General features: G+C 37.3%; 2 protein-coding genes across 2 annotated transcripts in view; one reads left to right on the top strand and one right to left on the bottom strand.

Annotated features, from left to right (window-relative positions):
• Window positions 1–3,191, top strand: part of ECT2L (epithelial cell transforming 2 like) — a 65,769-nt gene extending 62,578 nt beyond the window's left edge. Inside the window, exons 19-20 of the mRNA XM_037137688.2 lie at window positions 1,111–1,283; window positions 2,788–3,191. Of these exons, the coding sequence (XP_036993583.2) occupies window positions 1,111–1,283; window positions 2,788–2,915 (301 nt within the window). The 3' untranslated portion in view covers window positions 2,916–3,191. The remainder of the gene's footprint in view (window positions 1–1,110; window positions 1,284–2,787) is intronic.
• A 3,813-nt stretch (window positions 3,192–7,004) lies between these two features.
• Window positions 7,005–22,789, bottom strand: part of LOC119043649 (ralBP1-associated Eps domain-containing protein 1) — a 35,804-nt gene continuing 20,019 nt past the window's right edge. Inside the window, exons 4-13 of the mRNA XM_053664868.1 lie at window positions 20,806–20,893; window positions 19,869–19,970; window positions 19,044–19,113; window positions 17,365–17,483; window positions 16,479–16,543; window positions 14,402–14,587; window positions 13,242–13,337; window positions 11,220–11,368; window positions 9,932–10,037; window positions 7,005–7,264 (exon numbers count right to left, since the gene is read on the bottom strand). Coding sequence (XP_053520843.1) covers window positions 7,196–7,264; window positions 9,932–10,037; window positions 11,220–11,368; window positions 13,242–13,337; window positions 14,402–14,587; window positions 16,479–16,543; window positions 17,365–17,483; window positions 19,044–19,113; window positions 19,869–19,970; window positions 20,806–20,893 — 1,050 coding nt within the window. The 3' untranslated portion in view covers window positions 7,005–7,195. The remainder of the gene's footprint in view (window positions 7,265–9,931; window positions 10,038–11,219; window positions 11,369–13,241; window positions 13,338–14,401; window positions 14,588–16,478; window positions 16,544–17,364; window positions 17,484–19,043; window positions 19,114–19,868; window positions 19,971–20,805; window positions 20,894–22,789) is intronic.

Here is a 22,789-nt window from a genome sequence, read left to right as displayed (position 1 = left end):
TCCTCTGTCTCTAAGATCAAGGGACACATCCTCAAGTGAGGATTATAACAAAAAGGGGACTGCTCATCTAAAGGGGACGAGGGAATAAGTAATGCCCCCTCTACACCATGAAGTATTGTGAGAAAAGCAGGAAAAAGTGTGAATATTACCATTTTTGTAAAATAACAGCAAACTACCTGTAAATAGGTGTGTGTGTGTGTGTGTGTGTGTGTGTGTGTGTGTGTTAAAATTACCTGAGCAGATTCAAACAACTGGAAAGATTGGAAAGATAATGTACTAGTGTGGTATCTTGGGTGAACTAAGAAGAGGTATGTGATGTCACTTTAGCATTTATTAAAACTGTATATGGATCAAAATCGACAATTTAAAAACTAAATGAAGAGTGAAGATGATTAAACAAGAGGCTTCCTCTGACAAGCTAGTAAATTGACTCTTCTTTAGAGTGCCTGAGGGTTGCTTGACACTTCCAAGAGAAAATAAAATTTGTCATCTTCCATCAAAACACTGAGCTTGCTTTGTGTGGCCACTCCTAGTGGAGCGGAGCTCCCCGGGCCCTTCCCCAGCATGTCCCTTGATGTGTGTTGAGTGCTCGCACAAGACAACCCATTACTAGTGAACAGGGACACCTCTCTGACCTGTTTCCAACAACAGAACAGCAAAAAGGTAACAGATGGGAGGTTGTGGACACATTTTGCCTGCTGATACATATGCCTCCATTTGACCATGGCCCTGGCAACAACCTCAGTGAAAATCAAGAGCTTCTTAACTCTAACCTTTCATACTGATGAGGTATATTAAGTTGCACACCAATTTCCCCTCCTCCGATCAAAATTACAAAATTTCCCTACCAAAAGTTAATTGCTTTCTACTTAAGGCACCTCATGCCACACTGGTTCACCCAAACCTGTTACCCTTAAAAGATGAAACCAAACAAAAATTTATTTTCTCCGGATTGCCCAAATGTATCAAACACTAAATATCAACCTTGACAGAAGTTTCAAAACACAGCATGACTTATGTCTTAAAGGAGGGAAAGCTGAATGTTCATCTTGCCCACACTGCACATGAAATCCTCTGAAACTGCCCCTCCCTGCGTTGGTTTTAACACAGGCTCTATGAACATACCCGAGACCTCAGCCTTTTCCTCTTCAACGATGCACTGCTTGTTTGTAGTCGGGGCACATCTCATACTCCATTCGAAAGGACTTCAAAATCCACCTACCAGTTCATTGCATCTGTGGCCCTTCACAGGCTACTTGTAGAAGATATTCCAGATTCCAAATGTATGTACTCTTTTAATTCTGAGAGTTAAATACCTTTTGAAAACTATATTCTGTAATGCTCATTTACTATTAATTTAGAAAGTAGAAAAAAGATTGGAATCGTAATTTGTAGTTGGTAAATAATTCCCTAATTATTAAAAAAATTTCATTGATGTAAACTTCCATCTGCCTGAACGAGCAGAAGAGAAGAATGCTGGCGTTGCCAGACACGCACACTGGAGGTTAGGAAGTTTCAAAATTCACGAAGGGAGGCACAGCCCTACATCACCACCAGGGACTCTTTGACGTGGTTCCACAGGGGTGCCGAGCCCTTGCCTGCTACTCTGCACTGCCTGGGAGGTTACAGTTTTAGGCTTTTATCTATTACTTTTCCCTTCTGTTAGGACTCTATACTGCCTGTGGATGTTACTATTTTAGAATTTCTTTTTCCATTCTATTAGGACTAAGTGATTAGATCTGACTGTACCTTTTCTTAAATTCATACTTAAGTTGAGAGCAACGGAAAATGAGATCAACAGATTTGCAAAGGATATTTAGTAACAAACATTTCATTCATAATAACCTCAATAAAAAATCATACTACAAAAAAACCTTCTGACTTAAAACCTAACCCTACCTACTGTGCCTATTTCTTAGTCACTCTACACTCTACTTCCCAAGCTTAATGGGCTGCACATCTCTTTTTGTACTTGTTAGGCCAGGGAACCTGAGTGGAGTGCTCTCATTCTGGTATTTTTCATTGTATATAAAGGCAGGACTTGAGACAACCTAGAAAGAACTGCTTCTCATTAGCTTCAGCCCCATTTTAAATAAGCCTAAGGGGGGGGAGGAAATGAAAACCAAGTGTGGGACTAAATATTTCCACTGTGAAGACAAACTCAGATAAAATGGGCTAGTTATCAATAATCACTCGGTGTGTTGAAAAGGGTATGGCGCCCCTGTTAAAATATCACAGCTAAGTAGCTGGCTTACTTCTGTCAGTGGCCCACATACCAACGTTGTCTAGGTCTAGCTCTCAGCATCTCTGTAACTCTTAGAGGAAACCTTCACTGGCTCCAGGTCCTTCTGGAGTGACTAAAACAAGGAATTACAGGACATTTAATCGGCACTGGCTAATGAGGCTTAGTGGTTTGAGCAGTGGCCTGTGAACTAAAAGGCTGCTGGTTCGATTCCCCATCCGGGCACATGATTTATTTCTCTCTTCCTCCTTCCATTCCCCTCTCTCTAAAAATAAATTAAAAAAAAAAATTAAATCACCTATCATTTAGTCTTTAAATACAATTGCTAATTACAATTAATTATAATATAAAGATATTATTTCATTATCATATATTTGAATTTTTCAGTAATTTTAGGAAGTTATATTCTAAACTGGATTTGAATTCCTTTTTTAGTATTAAAAAATTGTTAAAGAAGACTTGGTCAATTCTTGAATTTTAAAATAATTTCTCCTTTTGATTGCTACTTGCAAAGATTAATTAGCGTACCTTAAATATCTTTACAGATATAAAGAATGCATTCATTCTTCAAGGTCCAAGATATGAGTGGATATGTGCCACAGAATCAGAGGATGACAAGTTCCTATGGTTGTCCATACTCCAAAATACAATCAAAAGTACAATGCAGAAGTGAGACTGGACTTTTTAAAATAAATTCAGGATTGCCAGTTCTCCCTGGCAAAGAGAGACACATGCATTTTCTGTTCCATGTTAAGTTTCGTGAGAGGATGACCTAGGATAGCCCATACGGTTCCACTTCACTTACAAACTTCATTGTCTATGCTCAATCTATGCTCAATCATCTGAAATGTAGAGTAAGAACAAGTCCATGATTTTGAACCACTTCTTTTGGTAGGTATTGTTCACGGACAATATTAATTACTTGACTGACAAACCCTAAGACAGAACAAGCATATTATTTAAAGTTTTGTTTTATGATCTAATAAAAAATAAAATCACAATGGAAAGGGTTCCTTAAATGATCAGTCTGGAGAAATATTTTAATTTGTTGGCAATTTACCAATGATCTTTAACATTTTCATTAAATAATTATTGATTTAAAAAAATAATAGAAAATAGAAACGGCAATTTACTTTAAAACTTATCACATATATCCTTAATATGAACGTACTCTCCCAGAAAGTATTAAAAATATACCACTATGAAGTACTAAAAAGTTTTCTGTAATTTTTAAGTGTTTTCTGGTTGCAAAATAAAATCCTTAGACCTTCCAAATAAACTTTAAAGATCTGTGACATTGTTAAATTAGAAGGCTGTTAAAAAAATACCCTTAAAAAAACAACAACAACAGGGTTCTGGCCAAGACAAAGGGGAAGGTAGAAATGCTTTACCTCCTCACACAATCACAAGAAGGATAACAACCAACTTAACAAAAATAAACAACTAGAACTGCCAGAACTCCACAGTCTGCACAGAACTCCGACAACCAAGGAGTTAAAGAAACATTCATCCAGACCAGCAGAAGGGGCAGAGATGGGCAGCTGGGTGGACAGGACCCTTGGCAAGGCCATGGACCGCACAGGTGAGGAGGGGCTGGCTGGTCAAGAAACTAAAGACTCAAAACCTCTAGCTGTAAATACTGTGGGGGGGTTGCAAAGGTGGGAGAAACTCCCAGTCTCACAGGAGAGTTCACTGGAAAGTGGGGCTAGAGCAGAGCAAGCAAGTGGCATTATTCCCTCTCTGATCCCTCCCCCACAGACAGCCCCACAACACAGCGAAGAGAGTTGCCCTGCCCTGGCAAATACCTAAGGCCCAAATGAAAGAAAATATCAAAATTCCAGAAAAAGAGCTAAGCGAGAAGGAGACAGACAACTTACCAGATACAGAGTTCAAAGCACTGGTAATCAGGGTGGTCATTGATTGAGCTTGGTCACAAAATGAAGGAAGAAACTAAGGCTATAAAAAGTAAAGGAAAATACACAGGGAACCAACAGTTAGGGAAAGAAAACTTGAGCTCAAATCAACGATTTGGAAAAAAAGGATGAAATAAACATCCAACTGGAACACAATGAAGAAACAAGAATTCAAAAAAAATGTGGAGAGGCCTTGGAGCCTCTGGGACAACTTTAAGCACTGCAACATCCGAATCATAGGGCTGCCAGAAGAACAAGGGCCAGAATTAAAAACTTGTTTGATTAAATAATGAAGGAAAACTTCCCCAATCTGGTGAAGGAAATAGATTTCCAGGAAGTGCAGGAAGCCCTGAGAGTCCAAAGAAATTGAACCCAAGGAGGAACATACCAAGGCACATCATAATTAAGTTACCCAAGACTAAAGATAAGGAGTCTTAAAAGCAACAAAAGGAGACAGTTACCTACATAGGAGTTCCCATAACACTGTCAGCTGATTTATCAAAAGAAGGGCTGGAAAGAAGTATTTGAAATCATGAAAGGCAAGGACCAACATCCAAGATTACTCTATCCAGCAAAGCTGTATAATTTAGAATGGAAGGGCAGATAAAGTACTTCCCAGATAAGGTCAAGTTAAAGGAGTTCATCATCACCAGACCCTTATTATATGAAATGTTAAAGGGACTTATCTAAAAAATAGAAGAAGATCAAAAACTATGAACAGTAAAATGCCAACAAACTCAAAGCTATCAACTGAACCTAAGAAACAAAAAATAAGCAAACACTAGAACAGGAACAGAATCATAGAAATGGAGATCACATGGAGGATTACCAATGGGGAGGGGGGTAGGAGAAAATGGGGGCAAAGGTACAGGGAATAAGAAGCATAATCGGTAGGTACAAAATAGACAGGGGGAAGTTAAGAACAGTATAGGAAACAGAGAAGCCAAAAACCTTATATGTACAACCCAAGGACATCAACTAAAGATTGGGGGGATGCAGGGTAGAGGGGGGCATAAAGAGGAGAAAATAATTGGGACAACTGTAATAGCATAATCAATAAAATATACTTAAAAATAAATACATGGAAACCTATCCCTACCTACCAAAACCTATAATGGAATTTAGTTAAATAAAAATAAAGAAATCAAGACAAATCTATTTCAAAACAGAATCAGCAACATACGTGTTGAGTATTTTTCTGGATCATTCTTTAAAGTCTTCATTTAATTATTTAATAAACTAAAACTATTATCTAAATATTTCATCTAAATAGATGAAAGTTATATTAATCTAGGAAGCTTTTGCTTATCAACTTCCTTTTTGTTTCATATTCTCCTCTAATGTAGTAAAATCTATTAGTACACTACAGGATTGTGAACTAGGGTATTTTAAACATTTTTTTTTTAAGATTTTATTTATTGATCTTTAGAGGGGAAGGGAAGGAGAGAGGGAGAGAAATATCAATGTATGGTTGTCTCTTGTGCATCCCCTGCTGAGAACTGGCTTGCAACCTAGGCATATGCCCTGACTGGGAATCAAACCGTGATACTTTGGTTCACAGGTCCGTGCTCAATCCACTGAACCACACTACCCAGGGCTAAACATTTTCTTTTTTCTACAATGAAAATATAATTTCTTTTAATGTGTAAAATTTTAAATTCTGTTAAAAACTATACAAAACTTCAAATACTGTTTTATTAGTGTAAAGTCACACTTTTGATTCTGTTAAGATATACTCACACAGCTTTACATCTATGACCCCACAGAATAAACCACTAAAGGGAATATTTGTTGTTAGGCAGCAATGAAGTAAATTTACAAATTTGATCAAAATGTATATATATCATATGGTCTAAAACAAATCCTAAGACAGTAATATCATCCTGAATGGGGCACATCTCAGAAACTCTGTTAGTAGGAAAAACCTGTTTACATGGCAACAGAATGAGTGACAAGATAGCTCAAGATAAATTAGAAATCCTAAGGAATTTCCATTTATTCTGTGAATAATTAATGTCCTCCTAAGTTTTAAAACATATTACTTGAAAATAATCTCTGTACAGACTGATGAGTATAAACTTTTAAATGAGACTTAAGTGCATAAATCATCCAAATAGCAGTGATGTTTGCAAGTGGATGATACTTACGTTGTTTGTGGCTCAACACTTTCCCTTCACTTTTAGGGTAAAATTAAGAACAGTCTGTCTTCATAGCTATTTTATAAGTTTGCTGCTGAATTAAAATCTTACATGAGTCCTGGCTGGTGTGGCTCACAAAACTGAGTGCTGGCCTGAGAACCATAGGGTCACTGGTTTGATTCCCAGTCAGGGCACATACCTGGGTTGCAGGCCAGGTCCCCAGTAGGGTGTGCGTGAGAGGGAACCACAGATTGATGTTTCTCTCTTTCTTCCTTCCTTCCCCTCTCTAAAAATAAATAAGTAAAATCTTAAAAATATTTTAAGTCACTAGTGAACCTGATCAAATTTTCATAAAGAAAACACAGAACTGACATGAAAACTTAAAGTACCACATTACTCCAGAATTGTGTAATTGATTGCTGCAGGGCTTATGGTTAAAGAATGCCTTATCCAATGCAGTTCTGTCAAATAAAAAAACAGGAAACTCATTTTAAAGATTTTTACAGAACAAATAAAGATGCTTTATGTGTAACATTTAGTTTACTCAATTTTGTCTCCTTTTGCAAATATGCTTGAGATGTAAAGAGAGCTCATTCTGTAAATCCAATGAGTGTGAAGTTTTGGCCACTTAAGTGTAAGGGACCAATACTGCTGCTTTGGACTAACAAGGGTGGGCTGTGCCAACAAACACAATATACCTTCCAGAAAAAGTCATCCTGACCCTTTTATTGTTGAAATTAAAAAATAAAAGATACTTAAATACAATGGTGAACATAGAGGGCAAAACAGAATCATAAAATTTAACGTTGACTTAAGCAATGAGCTAAATGTTTGGGTCTCCAAATTGGCTTCAACCCCAAACTGCTCAAGAATGGGTATGTTCACAGTTAACGGCAATTGGCTTATAGGTGAGAGAATGGTCGAAGCTGTTCCAGTTGAACTTCCAGGGAAATTCTCTCCTCGAGAACATCCTGCAAAAGGCGAAAAGCCAAGTTATATTTCAACACATGAAAAGGAACAGCTCTGCATCAAGAAAACAATTTAAATGTTAAGAAGATGAAGGGACAGCTATTCATTTTCTAAAAAGATACTTCACTTCAGTAATGTTTCTTTGTGTATGTAATATCAAAATATGCTATTAAAATATCCTTATTACATAAATCAGGATAATAAAATGTTTTTGTTTCACAGTGAGGAAAGCGAGTATTTCCAGTGATAGCTACTACGCATGGAACTGCACGAAGCACACCCTCTGCGGTAACTGTAGCTAAGTTAGCACAGATTCCTTCCCCCAGTGATCACATGTGCTCATGGCAACTCTCACACCTCATGTTGAGTTTCAGTTTCACAGAGAATAAATTTTGCAATCACAATTTCTAGTCACTGTTGATTTTGAGCAGATGTTTCAGACAGTCAGCAAATTCTAATTTATCCACTTTCTTACCCCCCACCCATCATACTGATAGTGTAATATTTTAACCAGAACTACCTCTTCCCATTTGGTATCATACTTCCTATTTTCTATTCTTGGAGATAAGAAAAGTGGTTCTTAAAAAGGTTCCTATACACATTTCTATGATTTTCTTTAGTTCCTCAGAAAAACACCCATTAACAAAATTTTCATCTTCAGTACGGTACTAGCAGCTTGTCCCTAGTTTTATATTCTTCCTTTACAATATACCAAATTTATGAATATAGAACAACCTGAAATACCTCCTTTGACTAAAGAATTTTACAAAAATGTCATTCATTCAAAATTTATCAAATGCCTAATGAGATACTGTAATTTGTAAGAAATACACATTTTTCATTCAGATGACCAAACTGTACCTCTCATATATATTTGGTCTTTATCCATAGTTCCTGGCTCACAGCTCCCCAAAACCCTAGGAACTTCTCAAGCATTTGGGAGGTTGGGGAGAAAGAGTCTTTTGTTATGTCAATAAAAATAACTTTTGGAAAGCACCTAAGGCTGGTTGTCAGGAGAACCAACCAAGTGATTAGAAGGTTGGAATTTTCATTCCCACCCCTGGACTGAAGGTTGAATCAACAGCCAATGGCCAATGACTTAATCAACCACACTTAATTGAAGCTTCTGTAAAAACCCCAAAGAAGAGTATCTGGAGAACTTCTGGACTCATCAGCACATGGAATTACGGGGAAGAGTAATTCTTCCAGCACCTGGAGAGAGCTTGCAAACCCTACGTCCCTGTCCCACAAACCTTGTCCTATGCACCTTTTCCACCTTCCTGAGCCATATAACCTTTTAGAAACCAGTGTTCTAGTTAGGGATGTATTTCTCTGTGTTCTGCAAACCTTTCCAGCAAATTAATCGACCAAGGAGTGGGCCAGTTGGTCTGAAGTGCTGGTAACAACCTGGACTTGTGATTGGCATTATTGAGGGGGAGGGGTGTCACTGGAAATCCGTCTATAGCAGGTTGGTCAGAAACCCTTAACCTGTGGAATGTAATGTTATCTCCAGGTAGACAGTGTGAGAATTGTTTGTTGGTGTGGGGACCCCCTCCCAATGTTGGAATTGGGTCTGGGAACCCGGAAGACCTAACATGTGCAAGGTTTAGGGGATAAAGACAAGACAGTTACAAGTTTCCCCAGGAGAATTCCAGGTTACCTCTGATGTCCTGGCCTAGGTACTAATACATCTCTCCCTCTCTTATCTCAAAAGTTTATTGGTTTGGATATAAATTATATGGTCACCCTAAACAGAAATTACTGTAATTTACCCTCAATGAGTTTAGTTTAGCTAATCAGGCATAGACAAACATGCCACAGATAATAACTCCAGGAGACTGATAAATGCTGGATGTGAACAAAATGATATGGAAATGAACTAACTCCGTAGTCATTTTACATTTCTGCATTTGTTTCTACTCATCTTTGTGGTTTACAACCTTGCTACTCAGAGTGGGGGCCAACAGTCTAGTAGTATCTCCAACACCTGAAAGCTTATTAGAAATGCAGAATTTTCAGGGTCCTACACATTGAAGTTGAGAACCACTGGTTTATAGGACATGAATGCTTAATGATATTAAGTCATAAATGACTCTCGCTGTTAATTTTTATTCACAGGGATTAAAAGAAATCATGGCTAGAGTAAGAAAAACAAGCCCATGCCTCTCAAGTACAGAAGCACACATTAGCCCTAAGCGCCACTACTATTTAAGGCTTGTCTTGTCTTTTCCATGTGTGAGAGGATCTAAATGGCCTCATCCCTCTTCTACAGATCTGTTTACGTCCCATTAGTAGAATGTGAGTTATCTTTGATGAAAGGATAAGCTGACAACACTCAAATCATCTCAGAAGAAGAGTGCAGAGAGAGCTGCGTGTGATCTGGGAAGCACCTCAGGTCACCATATGTCCTCGCTTGTTTCACTATGAAAAGTTAGGAACACTGTAAGAACAGCAATGCCTTATAAGGCAGTCATATCAGAGCTCAGTACAAGAAACTCCTTTTAATATTAAAAGACTCAAAGGCATATAAAACATTCGAGACACATATTTCTCTTGCTACATGGAAAGTTTCATACTAATGTAAGAATTGCTGGATCACCTCTGAGGTCCAATCCAACTCTGAGATACTGAGTCCACGCAACTTCCCAAATATTCGGAAACTACATTACCTTTAACTGTTGCTGTAATTCACTGTTCAGTCTGGCCAAAACTGTGTTGGTTTCCTTATTGCGTCTAATTGATGCCTGAATAGCTTTCTTATCTTTTCCCACAGACCTGAGGAAATAAAGAGGGCAAAAAATAACCAACCTTCATCTCTTATCTTTAAATTCTCTCCCTTCATCCCTGATCTACCTCTAAAGGCTTTATTTTTAGGGAAGGGAAAGGAGGGAGAAAGAGAGGGAGAGAAACATGGGTGTTACAGAGAAACATCAATTGGCTGCTTCTTGTGCATGCCCTCCACCCAAGCACGTACCCCGACTAGCAATCGAACTGGCAACATTTTACTTTGCAGGATGATGCCCAACCAACTGAGCCATACCAGTCAGGGCCTGATCTCTACACTAGAAAGCAGAGGGAGCAACTCTGGCCTTATTAGTATAGCTTAACCCTACGTACTCGGTTTCAATGGTCAACCAAAGGCATTTAAGCTTCAGAAGCTTGATTATTGTTGATACTGTTTTAATTATTCTTCTTCAATAGAGTCACCTGGGTTTAAGTTAGTCTAGAGCAGGCATTGGCAAACTTCTTCTGTAAATGGCCAGATAGTAAATATTTTAGGCTTCGAAGGCCATACAGTTTCTATTGCATATTCTCGTTTTCTCTTTCTCTCTTCTCCTTTCTCCTCTTTTTAATAAAAATGTAAAAGCCATAGTTTGTGGGACTTACGAAAACAGGCCATGGGCTGAATTTGGCCCAGGGTACCTGTCTGCCAATTCCTGGTCTACAACAACTATAGTTAAAGTAGCAGTGTTACTCCAGACTATTAATTTTTAAAAAGTCTGCTTCAAAGTTTACAATACGGCACTAAATTGGAACTGGAATTGAATTCAATAAAAGAAAAGTGGAAAGATTATTCTACTTACTCATAAATGAGAAAACTCTCAAAGAGCGAAAATTAAGAACTCCAACTAAAGAACTAGTCTGACATAATTTCATTCTGGTTGATATTTTTATTTGCTGTGCTTTTTAAAAAAATAGTTAAGATTAATTTATTTTTAGAGAGAGGGTATGGGAGGGAGAAAGTGAAAGAGAGAAACATCGATTGGTTGCGTCTCACATGCCCCCCAACCAGGGACCTGGCCCATAACCCAGGCTTGTACCCTGACCAGTACTAGAACTGGTGACCTTTAAGGTTTACAGGATGACCCCCAACACACTGAGACACACCAGTCAGGGCTTAACTGCTGTGCTCTTTGTTCCTAGTAATTAAATATGTTTAGAAATAGCTTTGATTACCTAGGAATAGAAGGCTGTGATGTAAGAACACCAGCTAAGACACCTGTCTTTTGTGTATGTTCATCAACTTCTGGCCTTAACTCATCTTCTGATTTTAATCTTCTTCGAACAGGTTTGGGTGGTGGAGCAAGAGGTGTTGTACCTTTGCTCTAGAAGACAAGAATTCCATTAAAATGAGCATTTCCTAAAGACACTCATGGTTAATCAGAACTTTGCCAGTACCACTTGTTTTCCTTAAGCCACTTATTCTCCAAAAATTGAGTCACTTTTCCTACTTAAAAACAATGTACAATTTGTAGCAACACAACAAAAAAGGATATTCCTACTTGATATCATAATTGTGAATGTACCCATTAGACAATTTTTAAAGGGTAAATAACAGCTCCCTTGTGACCTGAATCTGACTCAAACTTGTAATACTCACAGATTTAACATGATGATGATAAGAGCTCAATATACACCTGTTCAATAAATATAAAAGGGAGTCTCTGGAAATGTGCACCCATTATCACCACAAAATTTCCTACTCAAAATTACTAAAATATATCACCTCAATGAAGAAAGCAATTTTTAAAGAAGTGGAAAGCCAGGCATTGTTAAAAAAACAAAAATCCTTCACTAAGGTGCACAGTAATTGTAACTCATGAAAATGAGTGGACATTTTGTTGGAAACTGTGAACCTGCCTTCAACAGAATCAAATATAGTATTTAGTACTTATTTAGTACCTGATGTGACCTGTTAATAAACAAGAAGACTCAACTGTCATCTCTTACCCACACCTATTTTTAATTTGTTGCCATGAGCTGACAAAAATTAACTATTAAAAGACACCACAGAACTACTAACGTAGTAAACATTAAAGTGTCCAGAAAGAAGAATTTAACCACTTTCAGAAACCAATGCTATTTTAATAACTATTAGGAATGTCTGGATAAAGCTAGAAAAAAATTAACAAAATTTGGGTAGTGTACTAATATCTGTAACTTCCTTGGAAATGCAAACAGAAGATAAGGAGGACTGATACAGATCAGGGATTTTCAATCAGTGTACTGGAAGAACTGTTAAAACACGCAGTACCTGACTATGTAGTCAGGGGCAACTGTTCTCTTTTCCCTTAGATCAACGGGTGTCAAACTCATTTTCACTGGGGGCCACACGAGCCACACAGTTGCCTTCAAAGGGCTGAATGTAACTTTAGGACTGTGTAAATGTAACTACTCCTTAACCAGGGGGCAAGGAGCTTGGTACTGCCGCTGGGTAGAAACCAGGTGCTGGGCCATATAAAACAAGGTGGAGGGCCAGATTTGGCCCGCGGGCCTTGTGTTTGCCACCTGTGCCTTAGATGCCCCAATTTAAAAAACGACAGCCAATACAATAGCCGTCTAGTGTGAATAAATAAAAATTACACTTCTTTTTTGGTTAGGCTGGCAAAAAATGTATTTTTGGGGTGTGCCACGGAATTGTAGTGTTTTAGCTTATGTTGTGCCATGAGATGAAAAAGGTTGAAAATTGCTGATATAAATAGATATCAGAATAGAGAAATATGCATAAAGCAAGTATGATAAAATATTAATGGTACAATAAAGGTGTAGGTTTATTGATTAAAATGTAAAATTCTTTCAATTTTTCTGTATGTTTAAAAATGTTCATAAAATTTGAGAGACAAAATTATCCCTAAAACAGTTAAAGACGCATAGAATATAACATTAACCTCAGAGGGTTGATAATTTTGCCCTATTATACTTAAAAAAAAACCCCTGAACTTCCAAAAAGGAAGTTCTACTTTATGCACTTAGATGACTTCAATACCACAAAAATTTTGATAACCTGGGGCATGCACTAATATAGACGACTACCATCTAGAATTTTTAATAGGCAGAAGCAACAGAATGAGTTAGATGGTCTCTAACTTTATATCTAAGACATCTGTCATCTTTTTAAAATCTTAAAAAGTAAGAACGATTTTCTGTAACATTTTGTACATACAAAATGGTCAATATTCAGAAAGACTTTTTGCATACCACATTGGCGGGAGCACTAGCAGCTGTCTTTTCTTCAATTTTGCTATCTGTTTTGGCAACTCGAAGAGAACTTGCAGGGTCAGAAGCTTTTTCAACCTAGAGATGAATACACAATGTTACTAATTATATACAAGTAATACATAATTATGCATAAATATACATCATATATCAGAGTAAAATGTTACAAAACTATTCATTGTGACAACGAGGAATCTGAGATGAATATGAGAAGGAATTTGAGAAAACCCTGTGAAATGACTGTTTCCTACTGCTGAAGGGCAGAGAGGAGGGCAGGTCATAGATCTGAGGGTGGAAGGGGATGCGTCTACCCCAGGGGCACGAGTACCAGTACCCAGCGCACATAGAACTTCCCCTCAGGTTCTCCCCTGCCTTCCTGGAGGTGCAGCCCATACCCTGAGTAGCCCCACGGTGAGACAGAAGGTTACAGATTTGAAGAAGTGGCTGGTAGAAAATTTTCCGTGGATCAGATCTATAAGAAACCTTTAGCAATGATGCCAGTCAAATAAACATGGATTTGGGGATCTGTCAGAAAGGCCCAATAAGTTGAGACAATCAGAACCAAGGTTTTAGAATTCCTCTGGTCCCTCCAATTCTGTATTTGTATTTAGTGAGGTCAGGGAACCCTAGAGAAGTTCTCACCACCAGAACTAAACAGAGTCTTCTGAAACACTGTCTACAGAGACGTAATCTGTAAATCTGTCTAACTAAAGTGACTTACTCTCATGTTGTACAAGCTGAGTGTAGCTGTGGTGACCAGTGCCTGATGCTATATGGAAATCTTCACCAAATCACAATCAGAAGCGCAGCACTGAGATGCAACCCAGGGAACTGCTTCAGCCAGGACCAGATGGCTGCGTCTTCTCACACAACAGCCACTCCCACCCAGATTCTGATTCTTACTGAGCATTACACTGCAACCAGCAGATGTCTAAGGCTAATGAAAAAATCATTTGAAAAAATCGAGAAGCAATGACCTGGGGAATGTCAACCCTCTCAAGGCAGCAGCAGCAGATTTTTGCTCCCTGATGTTCACTCCAATATGTACTCCTCTAGAGGTCCCTCTGTTTACAGACAGGCTATGAATTATGATGTGGAAAGAGATTCCCTGTGGAAAATTGGATGAGCCCTTAAAAACTAACCGGCAAGACTTCTGGATGTTTCTCAGCTTCATCTTCTTGTTCTTCATTTACATTTGATGCAGCAAATACTTCAAATTGGCTGAAATCTGCGAAATTTGGTTGTTCCGGTATCTGCTGAGGTGAGGTACTGGTGTGAGTTATTAGGCTGTCCGCATCCACAGGCCGATGCACTACGGGACCAGGGGCCTGTGCGGTGGTTGGGGGCAGAGGGACAAACACTTTAATGGTGCAGCAGTCGCAAAGAGGCCTCTTTTTCTTTGAAAACATTACCATAAAGGTGCTCTGTTTTATTATCTGTAAATTCAGCAAGGTGAGCAACAGTGATATTAGGCTCTAAAAAACCCAGAAATGAAATACTAAGACACTAAAAAAAAACAAAACAAAAAAACCCAATAAAAGAGATACTTTTACGAAATTATTATTGCAAAGAAGGTACATAAGGAGAGAGGAAGGTCTGGCCCTACTCTCTGATTCTATTTTTTTTTTAATGGGGCGACTGCTTAACAGATTGTTCTTTAAACAAGTTATTATTTTTAATAATACATTAAAATATATTATATTTTTAATTATATTTCTAAATAATATAAAACATATAATATAAAAATATGTTTCATTGTATTTCTAAAAAGGTTATTTTTAAAGTGTGAGAACCAGCACACTGACAGTTCCTCCAGCACTTCAGTGTACTTCACTTCAATTTGTCCCCCACTCCTTTCCCAGACCGACCCTACAATTTTCCATCAAATAATACATTTGCCGAGTATCTCCTTTTGGCCACATACTATGGCTGTAACACTGAACAAAAAAGAAGTAAGGTCCACGCCCTAATAGAGCTGACAGTCTACTGCAGGCTGAGGCACAGGGTAACAAGGTATTAAAATAGTGTGAGAAGTTTTATGACAAAGGAAGTACAAGATGCTATCGGAATAAATCGGAATTCTCTTCCTTGCTTACCCTTTAAAAAACTTCCACCTCTAAGAAAAATTCTATCCTCCTTATAATCACATACAGGAGACGCTCTGCCCCTTCAAGACCTCTTCAGTTCCCTTTTCCATCACTCCAGTGATACTGAACTCACTCGATTTTCCTTGACGGACATGCCAGACTTACCTTACACCTCTGTGGCTTTGTGGGTACCATTCCATCTGGTTGGTGTGCCCTTTGCAAGAGGACTGACTGTCCCTTTATCTTTCCAGTCTCTGCTTAAGTCTTACTTCCTTCACTTTAACCTTTTTAAAATGACCCCTGACTATTAACTAGTAAAGGTGTAGCAAAGCATTTCATAAACACATCTACGGTTACACTTATAATTGTTGTTTATGGTTCTGTATTCCCCACTAGACCGGTTCTTGAGTCAAGAGACAAACTCACTGGGTTTTATAGGGTAATCCCAGTAAACATACATCTGTACATGTGCTGGCACTTTAGATGAAATAAACACTGGAATATTAAAATCTCAGTATCTTTTATGATTAAGAAACCAGCTTTTTAACTGCAAATACCCAACTTTAAAATAAAAAAAAAAAAACAAAAACAAAAAACAACCAAATTCATTTATTACCGTAAAGGTAGTCAGTCAGTCACGTAAACTAACAGCTATAATCCAGAATCTGCCCAGGCACATAATAGTTTTGTGCAGATCGAAACAATTTCGCCCTGGTGGGATACACAGGCCACCTTCTACTTCCTTTACTGATGCAGCCACACATCCAGACAGTTGCAGTGAGGTCACTGTGGATTACTGCTGGACCCAGCAGAGATGGACGTCTTGGATCTCCCAACCCTTTGTTCTGTCCACTAAACCTTCTTTTGTCAAGACACTATCATTTTGGTCACTATGAAGCTTCTTTCAAAAAAAAACCAAAAAAACCCACAAAAAACAAAAACCTCAAATCTTTACTGGAATTATCTTTCAAAATAAGTCTTACCTCCTCTGAATTAACTGCCCAGAAGGAATGACAATTAGGCAATTTTGGATCTTTAACATAATTCTAGAACAGAATCCAATACCTCACAGACAGACTGACCATGGGGAGCGGAATGACTGACGTTGAGTAATGAGCACACTGAAGAATACCTGTGAGGGCTGTGGTCTTGGAGGCACTGCAGGAGGGTGGGCAACAACTCCAGCCTGTTGTTGTCCTGCATGGATACACAAGTCTTCGTTTTAGTAAATATAAAATTACTTGCTAGTAGAGCAGGTTGAATGAATACAATCAAGTGATACAGATTTCTAAGACTGTCTGGTAGGTACCGGAAGGCATTCATATTCATTGTCTTATATAACTGTCGAGATGGGACCTAGTGGCCAGACTGCGTGGCCTTTTCCCAGACTTCACTTCTCTTGTTCGAATGCCCTACCTCATTCCTGCAATACCATGCAATCTTGGTTTTCTCCCCACATTCTGACTGATCTTTAGCCATCAAATATGAGGACTTCCAATTTTCTCTTTTAATTAATACTTCACTCTATAGTTTCTATGTAGATGATTTTCAAACCATGCATCAATATCTCCTAGCCCACAAATCCAGCAGCCTGTTGACCATCATTCCTCATCATCGCAAACTCATCACGTCCAAACAGGACATCCTCACCCAGTGTCCCAACTTTACTACTTTGATCAACATCACAATAATGACCAGTTACATAAAATTAAAATCTCAGAGTAAGTGATGACTCTCTCCTTTGTCAGATAACTTAAGACCTATTAGCTTTCCCTCCTCGATACTGCCACATTGTGCTTTTAAAATCTCTTGTGGCATCTCTCAGGTTCCCATTTTTATCACTTGAATTCAAACACATTTTAGACAGTCATTAAGCAAAAAAATCACTTCTCATGTGATACTTTTTAAATTTGAATTTTTCCTCCAGATAAATATTTTAAAGACATACTGAGGATATGTCGTGTGTCCTTAACTTTAAACTCAAATGATAACATGTATTACGGCCCTCTAACCCCTACCTGTGGTGACTGCAAAGGTCCGATTCATGTCTAAAGATGACGATCTAGAATGAGAGGGCTGTGGCCTTGGAGGGGGAGGTGGCGGAGCGGGGTTATCAGGTGACGTTCCTGAATGAGACCTGCAAAGTTCATCGCATTACATTCGGTCATGCTACTGATATGGAAGCTTTTTTCTTTTAAGCATTCAAACTGGGCTAAGCAGCAAAGGATATTTTCTCGAGTAGGTATACAAGTATTATAATGAATAAGGACAATATTATTTATGATGTGCATTAAACAAGTGGTTATTTAATGTGGCAAATAATATTTTTATAAAGTATAATTTTACATTTAACAAAATTTCAAAAAAATTGAAAAAAGGTTATTAAGTATTCAAGGTAGACTGGAAAACTAGTATGATGTTTTCCCATTTAATTAAAGGCACTATGTATTAGTCTAAAATATTTATTTTTAAATGTGAGAAGGTCTACTTTCAGATAAGGATAGTTTTCAACTTAGAGTTTGAAGTCTGGAAAACGGAGGCACAATGTGGCCCAACTACCTGTGGTTCCCGTGCCTGGGTTACCACCGGCCATAGCATTTTAGAGGCAAATACACTTATGCTCAACTCACCCTAGAGATGCACTTACTTGCTACCAAAATATTCTATATTCTGAGAAGAGTTTTATGGACTCTGGCAATCTGATCCTCACTTATAGGGATAAAAAGCAGAATAAAATCCAAGATGACTGAGAATTTTAAGAAACACAGGAAAACTATATGAACAAGCAGCCTTTTGACTCCAAGCTCTTTGGCAATTCTGTATTATGAGTCTCTTTCTATATCCTCCAGGTATGTGGCAAAAGGTACCACATATAGGAAACAAGAGGAAAAAGATGCTTCTGTCCTGTAGTTTTTTTTTCTGTGGATGGTAGACCTTTACAGACAAACCCCTGCCGTCCTCACCCAATCCCACATTCTTTTAGTTTGTGCCTGAAAAATGATATACAATGCAGATCTTCGGGTTGGTAGGTAGCGCAACACTGGGATGGGGTTCTGAATAGCTTTTTAAAACACAGAATTCTTTTGGTAATAGCCCTAAGGCTATAAAAGGAAACCTGCACATTTATTACTGAAACAGGCTCCCATGTTTACCTAAAAAAGGACTACCAGTATTAAATTTCGACTGCAAAGAAGTTACAAGCTCTTCTTCCTTTTTTTAGATTTTATTTATTTATTTTTGGAGAGAGGGGTAGGGAGGGAGAAAGAGAGAGAAAGAGAGAGAGAGAGAGAGAGAGAGACAGACACATCAATGTGTGGTTGTCTCCCGCACACCCCTTACTGGGGACCTGGCCCACAACCCATGCATGTGCCTGGAATGGGAATTGAACCAGCAACCGTTTGGTTCACAGGCCCGTACTCAATCCACTGAGCTATAGCAGCCGGGCAGAAGTTATCAGTCCTTAAATCTTCTACAGAATGCCATGAGACAATAAGGTTTCGTCTGTTTTTTGTTCAAGTTGGAAAAAATCAAAATTATTTCTCTTTTACATAAATTAATAGGTAATCACTGAGATCTTCACTTTCAGTGAAGCAAAGAAGTACAGAGAAAAATATGTAATTTATACTTGGTCCTAAATCATTTTAAATATTAAAATGTGACAAGATATTTTAATGTTTTTATTGACAGAAATACTGACCTTTGACGAGTTACATTGTTCCCGATCTGTTCTGGGTCTGAAGTAAAAGAGTCTGAACTACTGTAACCATCTGCTGATAAATGGAATATATCCTACTTAATAATTTCTTCACTTTTACTCTAAGTGCCTCAAACAAATATAACTGAATTATTGTTTCAAATCAGATATTTAAAACTGGCTAACAGGTTAACAGTTTATCCCAGTATTACTATAAAAAATTAAATGTAAATCAAATAATGGCCTATTTATACAATAAAATACTATACATATAGATTAAGTTACAAATCAGAAAAGTTAACACTTAATAACAGAATTATTCAGAATAAGTCACATGAAAGGGGGTCAAAAAACAGTACATACATTAGCATTTTCTCCAGGGTGTTAACCACCTGCTAGGATATGAGACACTGACCCGCCGTCCCCCTTCTCTCCCTACAAAATGTAAGCTCCACAAAGGCACAGACTTGCTTACTTCAGTGTGGGTCCCCAGTGTCTAGAACAGAGCCTGGCATATAGGCTGAGTAACTAGATACTGGTACACACGATTTCTTGTGAGAGACAAAGAAAGGAGCTGGTGGGAAAGAGCCAAGGGACCTAATCAGGCTGTTTGAGAGGAACAGCAAGCAGGAGGCCTGCCTTGAAAAAGGCTCAGGCAACAACGGGGAACCATTTATTCATATAGTGGGTAGGATGTTAAAAAAAGTGACTATTCTCTACCTTATTCGGTGGAGATAGTATTAAATGGCTATACATTTGCATCCTTTAGGCTCTAAATCCAGACTTAATAAACTTCTAACAGAAGATGTAATGCTACCTTTCACTTACCTACAGTATTTCCAGAAGCAAATTTCACTGATGAATTTATCTTATTTTCTTCTGATAGGTCAGATGGCTTCACAAGTAATGGGCTAGTGGGATTGGTATGATCTAGTAGAGAATTAATACATAAAAATACAAGATGTAGGTATCTGAATTAATAAATTTATAAACCTCAGAGCACATGACAAGACCTCATTTAGATATTACGAAGAAGTAGCAGATAAACTACTTATATCCCATGGGACATAAGACAAAATACTACATTAATTAAAAACAAATATAAGCCTATTTACATAGAAATATGTTTTCTGACATAATAGAAGATATATTATAATAAAAAAGTCAATTTGCATGTTCATACTTTGTTAATTTTATCCCTTTAGGGTAATTACTTGAACAGAATTTTGATTATTTCATGGTACCAGTTTGGCATTTTTAATACAAATTCTGTAACACAAATGGCTGTAAATAAGTAATTTATTATGCTGCTTATAGGAAATGCATTTACCTTTGAGAAACTCTAACTACAAAACATTTCATCTAAAATAAAGAAAAAATTCAAGAGTTTAAGCAAAATAATTTCAAAGCCAAAATTTAACATATGCCTCTTCAGTTACAATTTTAACATACTTTAAATGAAAATTCACAAAAGTGATCATAAAAACACAGTCAGAAAAGGCACATTTTTTCAAATGTCCTTATTTAAAAGTTTTACAATTGAAACTCAAAAATTTCCTTTTATAAATTGTAACATAACTTAAAATATACATATAAATATGCACACATATAACTGTAGAAAGTACTGTGTTGAAAAAAAATCAGCATTCATGAAAGAAATCTGAACCCTGACAGAATAATTTCAGTTGATGCTAATGTAACACACGGTTGGGAACCACAACACACAACCTGCTAACCTAGAATACAGTCCAGCTGGCTTCCTTACCATTGCCAGTTCGTTTAAGTTCCATTTCCTGCATGTGGATTTTGCTTGGAGTCATCCGAATGGGAACTGGATGAACAATAGCAGTATCCTAGAGACAAATGAGGGGGAACACAGAATTTGTATTAAAGATGCTAAGCTGATACCATGAAATAATCAAAATTAACAAAGCTTTTTAAACGGTAGCTAGACTCTCTTATTCACACTAAGGCAAGCATGAAAATTAATTTAAATTAAAAGTTAGAGAATTATATGTAGAAAAATCAAATTCACTATGCCTAACGATTTGATTTCTTTGATAAAAAACACATTTTAACTTCCGGATGATTAATGAATGGATTTCATAAAAAATGACCTTATAAAAATACAATTTAAGACAGTTTTCAAAGGCAAAGTATGAAATGATCTGATGAAATTGTACAAGTTGAACCTCTCAGGTTAAAGTAAACTGAACTATTTCATCAGAATCCAAAATCAAGTAACAGACTAACCTCATTTTCAGAAAACTGATCAAGAAAATTTGACACTTCTCTTTTTCATGTATAAAACAAGGTTAATGAGATGCCTGCTATAATTTAATAGCAGGCATAGTACATACTTTTATAGATTAGTTCTACATAATTCTAAAGTTTTGCATACAACTTCCACCCCAAAATCCATTTGTTTAAAGAGAGATCAGTAAGACTACTATTCAAAGATTCTAATACTTTTCTTAAACCTTTTCAAGATGGTAATACATCTGATATTACGAAACTTTGCAAGTGGCAAACCTTATTAGAAAAGTAAAGAAACTGGTAGAAGAGACTTTTGAAAAGAATGAAAGAGTAAGGCAAGGAAGAGTGAAGAAATTCAAATGGCAGCCTCTCAGAAAGGAAAAGAAAAGAGAAAGGTGCACCTGGGAACACAGGCAAGCCTGACCCCGGGAGCTGAGACTCCCAGCAGAGGAACCAGAAGGGGAGAAGCATTTGGCTTAATAGGAACACACCAGCTGAAAAACACTGGGGAGGGGGCTCAGATCCCTATACGAGAAGTCAGTTTGCATGTGTGCTGCTGTGAAAAACTGAACATGAGATCCTCAAATCTCAAATATTTAGTAATGAGTCAAGTTTATACTTTAGTATAAAGGATAACAACTTTTCAGTTTCAGTGGGACACTGTTTTGACGTAGTATTGAGTACCACTAAGTCTCTGCTAGAGAAAGTGATGTACCAGCGTACCATTTCTTGTTTAATAGCTCTCCTTGGCTTAGTCTCACAGTCTCTAAATTCAAACCGTTTATAACAAATTAATTTCTTACTGCAATTATACTGATAAATCCATTCATAGTAATTTCCTGCCTCTGTACCACTGGGATTCTGGACAGGGTTCATGTATTACCCAATTAACCTGAACTCTAAAATTATAGTTATCAAGATGAACATTACAGATGGAGAAAAGTTTAGATTCCTCACATAATAATGAGTTAATCACAGGAAAGTATTTATAACAATACACTTAAAATGCTGTTATGGTGATAAAAACATGGCTTTAGAAAGAATTACCAGTTTTTTTAACTCACAGTTTTTAATAGCAGAAATAACTGCCATGAAAATCAGGATTTAATATTATAATGCAGGATTAAAAGAGGAAGAAGTGATAGCTTGTGACACAGTAAGTTCCTACTCCAACCCCTACTCCCCAAGACCAGAAAAAACAAGGAAAATCTATTTAATGCTTTAACTTACAGCATATATCTGATATACAGTCTGTGTATCCTTGTAAAATCAAACTTATAAAGCTTGCAACAGTTAGAAATATTAACTATTTCATATATTTTTAGTACAGCAAATGGAAGTACAATAATGACTCCAAGAAAAGAAAATTATGAATGCTCTATTCATTTTCCCAAATAATTTGTTGAAGTTTCTATAGCAGCGAAGCAATTATGTACTGCATACTTCACCCATACATCAACTGGCTGCTATGGGCCTATAATAGCTTTAGTGCA

This window comes from Artibeus jamaicensis, unplaced genomic scaffold, assembly GCF_021234435.1.
Source record: "Artibeus jamaicensis isolate MK-2021 breed Jamaican fruit bat unplaced genomic scaffold, CSHL_Jam_final contig_387, whole genome shotgun sequence".
In the NCBI taxonomy this organism is placed as follows: domain Eukaryota; kingdom Metazoa; phylum Chordata; class Mammalia; order Chiroptera; family Phyllostomidae; genus Artibeus; species Artibeus jamaicensis.
The sequence above is the reverse complement of the archived record's forward strand: the minus strand, read 5'-3'. Positions and strand labels throughout refer to the sequence as shown.